The sequence below is a fragment of the Buteo buteo genome, chromosome Z (assembly GCF_964188355.1).
Source record: "Buteo buteo chromosome Z, bButBut1.hap1.1, whole genome shotgun sequence".
Classification (NCBI taxonomy): domain Eukaryota; kingdom Metazoa; phylum Chordata; class Aves; order Accipitriformes; family Accipitridae; genus Buteo; species Buteo buteo.
In genome coordinates this window covers 70,460,703-70,472,097 of record NC_134204.1, presented here as the reverse complement: position 1 = coordinate 70,472,097, position 11,395 = coordinate 70,460,703, and the positions used below count along the sequence as shown (strand labels likewise).

At 43.2% G+C, this 11,395-nt stretch overlaps 1 protein-coding gene across 6 annotated transcripts; it reads left to right on the top strand.

The window, feature by feature from the left end:
• The first annotated feature begins 1,160 nt into the window (after window positions 1-1,160).
• On the top strand, window positions 1,161-9,360 carry SMN1 (survival of motor neuron 1, telomeric). Of its 6 annotated transcripts, none has more exons than XM_075021043.1 (9): window positions 1,161-1,238; window positions 1,355-1,426; window positions 1,514-1,639; window positions 1,928-2,128; window positions 2,525-2,668; window positions 3,689-3,760; window positions 4,294-4,401; window positions 5,326-5,411; window positions 8,036-9,360. In XM_075021043.1, exons 1-8 carry the CDS (start codon window positions 1,200-1,202, stop codon window positions 5,380-5,382), a joined length of 819 nt encoding a protein of 272 aa, XP_074877144.1. In that variant the 5' UTR covers window positions 1,161-1,199; the 3' UTR covers window positions 5,383-5,411; window positions 8,036-9,360. The 6 variants fall into 6 exon arrangements, with proteins under 6 accessions (XP_074877144.1, XP_074877141.1, XP_074877140.1 ...); XM_075021040.1 differs by lacking the exon at window positions 8,036-9,360 and adding an exon at window positions 6,123-6,372; XM_075021039.1 differs by lacking the exon at window positions 8,036-9,360 and adding an exon at window positions 5,520-6,372.
• The last annotated feature ends 2,035 nt before the right edge of the window (window positions 9,361-11,395 follow it).

Here is an 11,395-nt window from a genome sequence, read left to right as displayed (position 1 = left end):
TGATTGTTTGAATACACAAGGTTGTCATTTGAAACTGAAGCTGAAACCCTCCAGGTTTGGGGTTTTTTTTACCTTGCTTCATCAGGCAACTGAATAGTGGTTGGATTGAGACTAATGGCATATTGTTTAAGGGATTTCAAGGCTCAGTTCAGGTTTTGGTTCTTTGAATGGTGCAGCCACTGCCCTGTTTACTTTAGGGTTTGTCAGACAACCCAGGGCTAAACTGTCTACACAGCTCCCTGTGAGTCATCTCTGCACAGAGACAGGGCCTCAAGGCAATCCAAGGCTGGGTCGCTTTTGTAGCCCCCCATGAGTCACCTGTGTGCACTAGACATGGTGAAGCTCATTTGTGAACTATGAGCCAGACAATCCGCACAGTTACCAAGTACACAAAGGATGTGGAGAATGCAATATGAGTATGTGAGTATAATAATACAAGTAAGATTTATAATATAAGAAACGCATATTATAGGCAATATAATATGGAGTGGTGAGCCTGCGCTATAGAAGAAGATGCCTATGGAGTTGCAGACTTGATCAGCATACGTAACTGGCTGTGAACCTATGACTAACGTGAGAGGAGCTGCAGGCTTGAAGTCACTGAGCTGCAGATGTAAGCAGATCTTGAAATCGCTGCTTAAACTAGCCTCAAGAATAAAACTCTGTGAGAGAATATGGCGCTCGCTTTAAAGGCATGCTTGAGCATGCTGGCTGAGGTAGAACGCGTTTCGAATCTGCGGAAGGAGAGCACTTTGAAGCCTTTGCTGGCCTAGGCCGTAACGAATCCGCGTGCATTTATTATTTATTAGCAGGCCCCTGGCACGGCTCCAGAGGAGTCTGAAGGGAGAGGCAGCTGGTTCTGGCCATGCAATACCTGCGGCTGGTGTGAGACCGAGCCGACCCTTCTGCTGGCCGGTGGCTGGCTCGGTCTGGGCTCCCGCTCTCGAGCCGGCCGGGCTTTTCGAGGAGGGCGCGGGGGGCACTCGCTCGAATTCCCGGCAGGGTCTTGGGAGGACGCGGCCTCGCCGACAGCGGGACCGGGCGCCGGGCGAGCGTTCCGCCCGGACTGCGCTGGCGGCGGCTACGGGAGCGGGCAGGGCGGGGCCATCAGCTGACGCGACGGGGGGCGGGCCGCGGCGCGCCGGAAGTGGCGGCGCGGCGCGTGCGCAGGAGGAGGCCACGCGGGGCCGGGGTCGGCCATGGCGGACCGGGTGCTGTTCCGGCGTGGGACTGGGGAGGTGGGCGCCCGCCGGGGCCGGGGCCGGGGCCGGGGCCGGGGCCGGGGCCGGGGCCGGGTTGGGGGAGCGGGGGCGGGGCTTTGGAGCGGCGGTAAAGCGGTGTGTCGCCTCCGCAGAGCGACGACTCGGACGCGTGGGACGACACGGCCCTCATCAAGGCGTACGACAAGGCGGTGGCCTCCTTCAAGGTAAGGGGGGCGGCCCGGGGGTAGCTGGACCCTGGGCTGAGGCCGCTGGGTTGCCCTTTATTGTTTTCCTCCTTTCTTTTCCCGAAGAACGCTTTAAAGAATGGAGAGTGTTCGGAGACCTCGGACAAACCGGAGCAGCGCCTGAGGATGAAGAGAAAAAACAATAAAAAGAACAGAAACAGGAAGAAGAGCAACGCAGTGCCTTTGAAACAGGTCACCTTGTCTGCAAATGCTAGTGATGCTCGTACTGCATGTTGTACTTCTCTGTGGTACTCTAAAGTAGCTTTTTCATTGCCTTGAGCGTAACATTCTGGGGTGGGGGGATGATAATGTTGTAGACCTTATAGGTTACATTGACCAACTTCACTAAATACAGAGGAAAAGCTTTCTGGGTGGGAGTCATCTTTCTCGTGGTTGGGACAAAAAGTAGTTTAGAAAAAGGCATCTTTCTGTCTAATCATTGGTGTAGGTATTTATTTGCCTCTCTTGCTTCTGTTGCAGTGGAAAGTTGGTGATGACTGTAGTGCTGTTTGGTCTGAGGACGGTAATGTGTACCCAGCAACTATTGCCTCCATCAATCAGAAGAGAGGCACATGCGTTGTTACTTACATGGGATACGGAAATCAAGAGGAGCAGAACCTGTCTGAGCTACTTCCCCTAGCCAGCGATGAAACAGTAAATGGGATGGGGAATTCTGGGGAGGTGAGGGACACTTTTTCATTCTTCTGAAAAGGAAAAAGAAAGTGGGAAAATCAACTTTTTCAGTATTTCTTGTACGACTGCGGTATTCAGAGTGAGAATCGATACCCGATTCCACTGTGAATGGACACAAGGTGATGGAGGGAATGAAAGCGTCCCATTACTTCTTGAACTCAGCATGGAAGGAAAGAAGGGGACAACAAGAAATGAATGAGTGAAAGACAACATAGCTAAAACAGTGAGCCGATAAGATCATGGGGTTTTAAGATCTTTCCTGAGGAGGACATGGAGGGCTAGAGAGAAAGGAGGATGTGGGTGGGGCTTTCCAGGCTTTTTCACACTAAAATTGCTGCAAACTCCTGTTCAGTGCATCTCACAAAAATGCTCTTGGTCTTCCAGAATGACAATGAGACTCCATATTCAACAGATGAAAGTGAAAAATCTTCCCAGTCACCTCAGAACAAAAACAATTGCACGAAAGCAAGATTCTCCCCTCAAAACCTACATTTTCCTGCACCACCGGCAGCCCCAGGCCTAGGAAGGGTAAGCTCAGCCTTATCTGAAATAATTCATATACCACTGTTAAGCCTGGTATTATTATAAATATCATCCTATTGTCTCAGAGTTTGTTACTGTCAGGAAACCAAATAACAGCATTTCAAGGATGGGTATCCAGATATGTGTATTAGAACCTGTTGGTATGTCATTTTATAATAATCTGGCCACAGTGTAGCCCTTTTGCAGTGCTGCTGTCTAGTGAGGAAAGCCTTCTCCTTAGCTAACACTTGCTTTGCAATTGCCTTGTAACTTAGAGATGTTGTTCCCTGGACTGTGATAGTGCTGTTAATGATACCAGTGTTGATGTTTTAAGATTTCACTTTTTCTAGCCAATTGATAAGTTTCACTACACAGGACATTGGAGGCAGCAAAAGTGATGTCCAGATGTCACGGAAGCTCTCGGCTGTAGCTTCTCTATTGAATTTTGAGGACTCGGGTATTGATATACTCTTCAGTTTTCCTGTTGTGTAGGAGTCCGAATAATATTGCAGTTGAACGCAGCATTACGTTTCCTAAATATTATGGTTTGTGCAAGATTTCTTTATAAGGTTTTCTTTTATCTTTTTTGCTTTCATATCAATAGATTTGTATCTTGACTCATTTTAAAGACATTCACAAGCATAATGGAATATAGTCAGCACACAGCTGAGCCACACAGGAGCAGAGAAATTATCTGTGTGCCTGTGGGCAATATTAGATACGTTTCTTCATCTGAGAGTGCAACCACTGACTACTATTTAGAAAAAAAAAAATAAAGTTGTCTTAACTAGAACCCTGTTTCAGCCCTGTTTACCTCAGTGACTTGTGTAGTCTAAGTTTACATTTCCAGTCATGGAATGCTCCACAGAGATAGCTAATGTGTGTTGTTATTGCAGTTTCATTGAATTGCTGGGATGTGTTGTCTTTAGTTTAAGGTATGTGAATTGCTTCAAATAAATCTCTTAAATAAAAAGAAATTTCAGACATCAGGATTTTAATTTGCACTATTCAATTTTTTCAACGTAGCCTGGATCAAAATTCAGGGCACCTCCGCTGTTTTTGCCTTTCTGGCCCCCGCCCTTCCCAGCAGGACCACCGGTAAGTGATAGGAGAATGAGGAAGAAAGTGTCAAGAGATCAGTATTGGTGATCTCAAGTTTTCTAACTGAATATGCTCACCACCTGTGTTTTTAGCACACATTTCTGTGTTAGATTCTGTATTTTCCAGGTATTTGATAACACATTCAGTTACAAATATTACAAGAATCTGATGCATAATGTCTGGTCTGCACTCATTTTTGGGACAGTGAAGCTGTTCGTAAGAATATCAAGAGAAAAATTACTTGAAGGAACTACACCTTACATTTGATTAACAGCAGTTCACTGATGCAGATAAATATTTTCCCCTAATAAAATTTTTGTGTACAGTCAAGCTACAGGAATCCTCTTTCTCCCAGGGTTTGGAAATTACATGTTTTCAGAAAATATCATCTTAATTGACTCCTTTTCAGAGAATGTATTGAGGATATGTTCCTATTTTTCAGTTTTATATTTTGATCTTTTAGAATTAGTTGCTTTCTAACCTGGGATAAACCCTATTGAAACACAGACATTTCCTTTGTGATTTCTTAGTTGATTCCTCCTCCACCACCTATGAGGCCAGACTCTGAGGATGATGAAGCATTGGGAAGCATGTTGATAGCCTGGTACATGAGTGGTTATCACACTGGGTATTACCTGGTACGTGCCCCTTTTGTCTTGAAGTGTCTTTGTAATTTTGCTTTTGTGCTGCTGCTGCTGTTTTCAGCAAGAAGTTAGGGAGGACTGCTTTTTTGATCTCTTATTCTAATTTATGGTAGCTAAATTTAAGGGTATTTTGTATTGTATAAGTATTCTTGCCCTTGAATAGGAATCACGTGAACCAGCCTATATGTATAGTAGATGTTGTCTTAGTTCTTTGTTCCACTGGAGGGGTTCCATTACGTACTTTTATAGCCAGTGTTTTATAGCCATTCTGAAACAACCAGTTCTGTTGTCATAGACAGGTGGAGTAAATCTGAATATGTTTATTATTCAGTAGTCTTACATGTAATTTTTTTGGAGTATGAGTAGTAGTGTCACATTTAGGATCAGATTTGGCATTTTTGCAGAGACTATTTATCAGTAATTGTTTCAGGTGATTGTGAAAGTCCAGCAGGACAGCTATGCTATGTCAGCATAGTTGTGAAAAATTGTGACATGAAGTATTGATTTCTATTTTCCTTTGTACACTTACAAAGAAATAAAATCACAGGAGGAATTAAACTCTTTGCACTGGAGAAGTTGGAAAGGAGAGATTTGGTGCCGTAGGGTATCTTCAAAAGAGTAGTTTTGGAATTTCTTGCATTAGATTATATATAAGTGTGGATTGCTTTAACTTACTTTTAATTGAATAAGAGATATATTTTTGAAGTTACTCTGTAGAGCCATTGATTATAAAGAAGACATGTAGTTTGGCTTTTGTCCTTTTTAAACTGCCGATTCTGATTTCCCCAAAGAGTTAAAAGCTATTCTTGATTTGTAAAGGACTAAAAAAAAAATTGTCAAAAAATATTTTTGTTCTGCAACTAAAGCTTTTATTTCTATGTTGATGAAAACAAGATTTTACTAAATTGTATCCTGTAGGGTTTAAAACAAAGTCGAATGGAAGCAGCACTGGAGAGAGAAATGAATGCAAAATAACTGAATATCCGTCATTGTTTTGAAGGATTGTAAGTATTGTAATTTTGTGCTAAATGAAGATAAAACTTTGCTTGACAAATTTGTTTGGGACTACAGTTCATTTGACAAACTCTCAAGAAGTTTTGAATTCTGTGCAGAAACAGTGAGCTTCGGGACTTCCATCCGCTCTTACAGCTCCCTAGAAAGACCACTTCTGCCAGTATTAATCCCTTCTCTCCTTAGCAGCTGTGGAATAGTATTTTTTTGGCTAGAATGAAGAAAAGTATTTTATTGCTCTGATGAGAGGTGTAACTACAATATCTCTCTGCATCAGGATTAACAGCACAGTTTACTTGACTTATTTAGAGTTACCTTGTTTGTTTATGGACTATTTTGAAAATAAAAAGTTGTTAAGTGAAATGCAGTTTTTTCATCTATGTACACATCTTCAGAAGCAACTGCTTCGTTATAGAGATGGAATAGCAGGATGTGTAGCTAAACTTTGTTTTCAGGACAAGATCAACATTTCAGTTTGATGTCATTGAGCAGTTCTGTTCTCATTACTTCAGTGCTTGTGCTTTTATTTGAAATCCTTTGTTTAGAATTCTCCAGTATATTGTTCAGTTCCTTATAGAACAAAACTATATTCTCTTGGGGACTTGTTTTTCTGTGACAACATGTAATTTCTGTGCAGTTGAGTAATTCTTGTTTGTTCAAAAACAAAAAGCTCTTGTATACTAATTTTTGCTTCTTTTTTAAAGCCAGGTACAAATCTTTCCCACTGAGAGGTGTATATCACTTATGCACTAATGGTTGTGGTGAAGATCAGAACTGTATCAAGACAATTAATCATAACATTTTCTTAATATTGAGCTGCCTCTGATAATAAGTAAACAAGTAACTTGAGACTAGTTATTATGTGTGCATTGAAATGAGCTATTTCTTGAAGACCTGTAGTCAAATGTATTTAGAAAGCACTGCAGCAATAAAATATTTTGTACTTCCCTGAAACATTTATTTTTTACCACATGATAAATTTAAGTCTTTTAACCCCACATAACAGGGGTGTCTCATTTAAACACCTCTTGTATCCCTCAGACTTTTTATCTGAATGACAACACCAGAACTAGCAATTACAGTATACTCTTTTGGGAGGCAGCTATGGCAGCAGTGTATGCTACAGTGGCCACTGGTGGCAATGGCCTGGAAAATGGTATACCATCATATTATAAGAGGTATCTTATGTGTCTGATTAGAATCCTGAATATGACAGCTGGATTGAGAAGGGCTCATTTTTTGTTTCAAACGCTTGTTAATAAAGTTCTACTCTTCAAACTTTGAATTTAGGGGAGTGGTTTGTTTGGCGGGTTTTTTTATTTTTAGCTTCTGTAGACATCTGTCTGTTGGATGAATTGCTGAAATACACCAGAAAGTTTTGCTGCGTGGCCTTTTTCTGAGTACCATTACTAAAGGCAAATTAGAAAAAGCAGACTGTGGAAAGGTAATGGTAAGTCTGGACTTAGATTTCAGGCCTTACAATCTTAACTCTTGTAGAGTAGAGGCTGCAGCCACAAAATTAGACTAATTTAGTTAATGCCAGTGGTTTGCTTTCCATGGAAACTAGCCAAATACAGGCCTGGACTTTGCTGCATTCAGGTCCTTTTCCTGCTGTGGGCAAGTGTCAGACAGTTTTCCCACAAATAACTTGAGCAAAAAGAGAAACACATAATCTTAACTTCCCTAAGCTTTTGCGTAATTGTCTAGCTGCAGTAAATTAAGATTGCTTGCAGTGATGCAAAGCTTCTAAATCAGCTGTTCAGCAGCTGTTCATTGCTGTTGTGATTTAACGCCAGCCACACAGCCACTCACTCACTTCCCACCCCCTACTGGGATGGGGGAGAGAATTGAAAAAAAGTACAACCTAAGGGTTATGATAAGAACACTTTAATAACTAAGGTAAAATAAAATATAGTACAAAATACAATAATAGTAACAATAACAGTAATGAAAAGAAATATTAAAAAAAAACCTGAAAACAAGAAAAGGCAAGTGCAGTTGCTCACTACCTGCTGACTGATGCCTGAGCAGTGATCCACCCCTCCTGGTCAACTTCCCCCAGTTTATATACTGGACATGACATCCTATGGTATGGAACATCCCTTTGGCTAGTTCAGGCCTGCTGTCCTGGCTAGACTCCCTCCCAGCTTCTTGTACCCCTGCTTGCTGGCAGAGCATGGGAAACTGAAAACCCCTCAACTTAGTATCAGCACTACTTAGCAATAGCTAAAATATCAGTGTATTATCAACATTATTCTCACTAAATCCAAAACACACTGTACCAGTTAACTAGGAAGAAAATTAACTCTACCCCAGTTGAAACCAGGACACTGACCCAGGGGCGATCAGAATTAGCATCTGATCCGCCATCTCCTGCCACTGGTACCTTAAAAGGTGGGGTGGTGTAAGGCTGTTTAAAGCGTTGCTTGTGTTGGTGTTTGTGTGAGAAGGAATTGCCTGTGATTCCTTGAAGACTCCGCTGCTTGGTGACTTTTGAGCTCAGAAAGCTGAAATCTGAGGCTCTACTCTTTGCCTATGCCCGGATGCACTTGGTGTATCTGTTACCACCTGTTACAGCCAGTAAATTGGTTCACCAGACCTGTCTTTTCCATCGCAGGAAGCTGATGAACATCGCCTTCAATGACTTAAACCCCTTCCCCATGAAAGTGCTGAGGAACCGGCGGTCAATGCACACAGAAGAGCTGCAGGCAGAGCTGTGCGAGCTGGAACAGATCAAGGCAGCCTATGTAAAAGAGAGCAGAGCAGGGGCCTCAGGACCTGAAGGAGGTTGTTAGTGAAGAGGAAGAAGAGATTTAACAAAAACAGAGTTCCTCATCACTTCCCTCACGCCTTGCAGAAGGTCTTCAGTAGCAACTGTCTGTAAGAGATGGAGCAGAGGGGGAAAGGTGGTCACAGCACGAGTTCATCTGCCACAGGAAGTGAGACTGTCCGTATACGACCATTTGGGGACAAAGCCAGACTTTGTAATGGATTAGAAGGTGTCAAAAGAGTTTTATCTTCTTCTGTACTTCTCCCCATTCAGCCCACCCTGTCCTGTGCAGTTCAGGATTACAGCTGAAGGTCCATGGGAAATACCAGTTGTGGTACCATGACAGAAGTTGACGTGGTGCAAAAGACCCAGCCAGGCAGGGCTCTTCTATCTTTTCTGATGGGGGCATGAAAGAGATCTTTATGTACAAGTAAAAGCACTGGAAATAATGAACCGAGAACACCCCTCGTTAGTACCTAAAGCTTCTGAACTGCTCAGGAAGGAAACTGGCTCTTTGAAGGCATGGTGCCTTCAGTGGCTAGCCTGCCAGGAGAGCGTGTGTTTAACATGGCAGTTACTGTACAAGCTACTAAGAAGAAAATTAACTCTATCCCACCTGAAAACACGACAACTGCTAGAGACATAACTGCCATCTGCCTCAACCAGCTAGTCCTGTGTTAGTATCTGGCATTACATAATAAAAGTGGCCTTTATCAGTTTTTTACACTAGTGAAATCTAGCATCTAATATTTTTATTGCAGTCCTGACCATAAAGGGTTTTATTATGTTTATTTCATAAGGGATTCATGTAACTGATTTCATTGCAAGCAAAACAACAGAATAGAATTTATTTTAAATAGGCTTTAAGCAGAATTTTACATTTTTCTTTGGAAGATACCACCTTGTGGCAGGTCGGCCCTGGCTGAACGCCAGATGCCCACCAAAGCTGCTCTATCACTCCCCATCCTCAGCTGGACAAGGGGAGAGAAAATATAACAAAGGGGTCATGGGTCAAGATAAGGACAGGAGAGATCACTCAACCAGTTACTGTCACGGGCAAAACAGATTCAATGTGGGGAAAATTAACTCAATTTATTACCAATCAACCAGAGCAGGGTAATGAGAAATAAAACCAAATCTCAGAACACCTTCCCTCCACCCCTCCCTTCTTCCCAGGCACAATTTCACTCCCGGATTGTCTACCTAACCCCCGCAGCGGCACAGGGGGACAGGGAATGGGGTTTAGAGTCAGTTCATCACACGTTATTTCTGCCGCTTCATCCTCCTCAGGGGCAGGACTCCTCACACTCTTCCCCTGCTCCAGCATCGGGTCCCTCCCACAGGAGACAGTCCTCCATGAACTTCTCCAACGTGGGTCCTTCCCAAGGGCTGTAGTTCTTCACAAACTGCTCCAGCATGGGTCCTTCCCACAGGCTGCAGTCCTTCAGGAGCACACTGCTCCAGCGTGGGTCCCCCACGGGGTCACAAGTCCTGCCAGAAAACCTGCTCCAACGTGGGCTCCTCTCTCCACAGATCCACAGGTCCTGCCAGGAGCCTGCTCCAGTGTGGGCTTCCCACGGGGTCACAGCCTCCTTCGGGAACGCACCTGCTCCGGCGTGGGGTCCTCCCCGGGCTGCAGGTGGAGATCTGCTCCATCGTGGACCTCCCTGGGCTGCAGGGGGACAGCCTGCCTCACCAGGGTCTTCACCACGGGCTGCAGGGGAATCTCTGCTCCGGCACCTGGAGCATCTCCTCCCCCTCCTTCTGCACTGACCTGGGGGTCTGCAGGGCTGTTTCTCTCACATGTTCTCACTCCTCTCTCTGGCTGCTGTTTCTGTCTGTCCCAGCAACTTTTTTTCCTTCTGTTATCACAGAGGCGCTACCACTATCACTGATGGGCTCGGGCTCGGCCTCGGCCAGCAGCGGGTCTGACTTGGAGCCGGCTGGCGTTGGCTCTGTCGGACATGGGGGAAGCTTCCAGCAGCTTCTCACAGAAGCCACCCCTGTACCCCCCGCAACTACCCAAACCTTGCCACACAAAGCCAATATACATTCAGTCATCACCTCTGTTACCTTAATAACATGGTTTCTACAGGTTATAAACATTTGGTTTCACCTTACTAAGAGATAAGGTAGAGTTGGTATAAACAGGTGTATTATTAAATCTGACTTGCCAAATTGAGACTTCTGCGAACTCTGATTGACCACTGCCCTTGTAACGACAATAACAAGTATCCTGAAGTGTTTGCAACCAAAATGGAGGCAAAGAAGAGACATAAGTAGGTGAGATTTGAGCAGGATGACAGTGATTAGCAGATCCGAAAAGCTTCATCTTGTAGCTTAAAACCTAGAATGGCCTCAGTAAATCAACATGCCTCTATCATCTCAATTCTTCCATCTCAAAGCCATGACCGAATGTTGCTAACACATTTTGAATTTCTCCTTAAATTAAGAAAAAAACAGGTGGCAAAACATACAATGCCAAATGGAAGATGGGAATTATAAGTGAGAAATAGAAAAGAAAAATCAAAGCAAGCAATTGTTTTATTGCAATATTTTTAAATTTCAAGTGTTTTCAATACAAGTAGTGACTAGCAGGAATTGCATAATCCTTCATGAAAACGAACCTGCATCTCATCATCACAAAATGAAATTAATTTGGCAATGAAATTTATTGCCAAACTCGTACCACCAATACTTCTCTCCAATAAAGTGGTATTATTAAATGTCTGGTATTTACACTAGTCTTCTCAAATATAGCTTATCTTGTAGAAGTAGTAACTTTTTGTTGTTACTAGTACTGTGGTAAGACAACCGTAGGAAATACTTTACTATGTGATGGTTCAGAACACAGCAAACATGTCTACAGTTCAGCTCCCTATAGTCAATTTCTGCTCCCCCCACCTCCCAAGAGCTTTGCTTTGTTTTCTCACATAATTGAGGGATCTTAAGAGATTTACATTTACCAAATTCATCCTTAAGAAAATTATTCTAAATCCATAATCTCCAGCCTGTTGTTTTTACTTTTTCACTGGCTATAAGAATCACATTCCCATTTCATAGGAAAATGTGTGCTCAACAATTAAGTGCTTTCAAATGCCACTGCAAAAACTGCTACAAAAGTTGTATAAGTCTTCAAGTTCTATCATATTTTGAAAAATTACTTTCATGAATTGCACTATGGTCACATTTATTTTTCCTAAATAC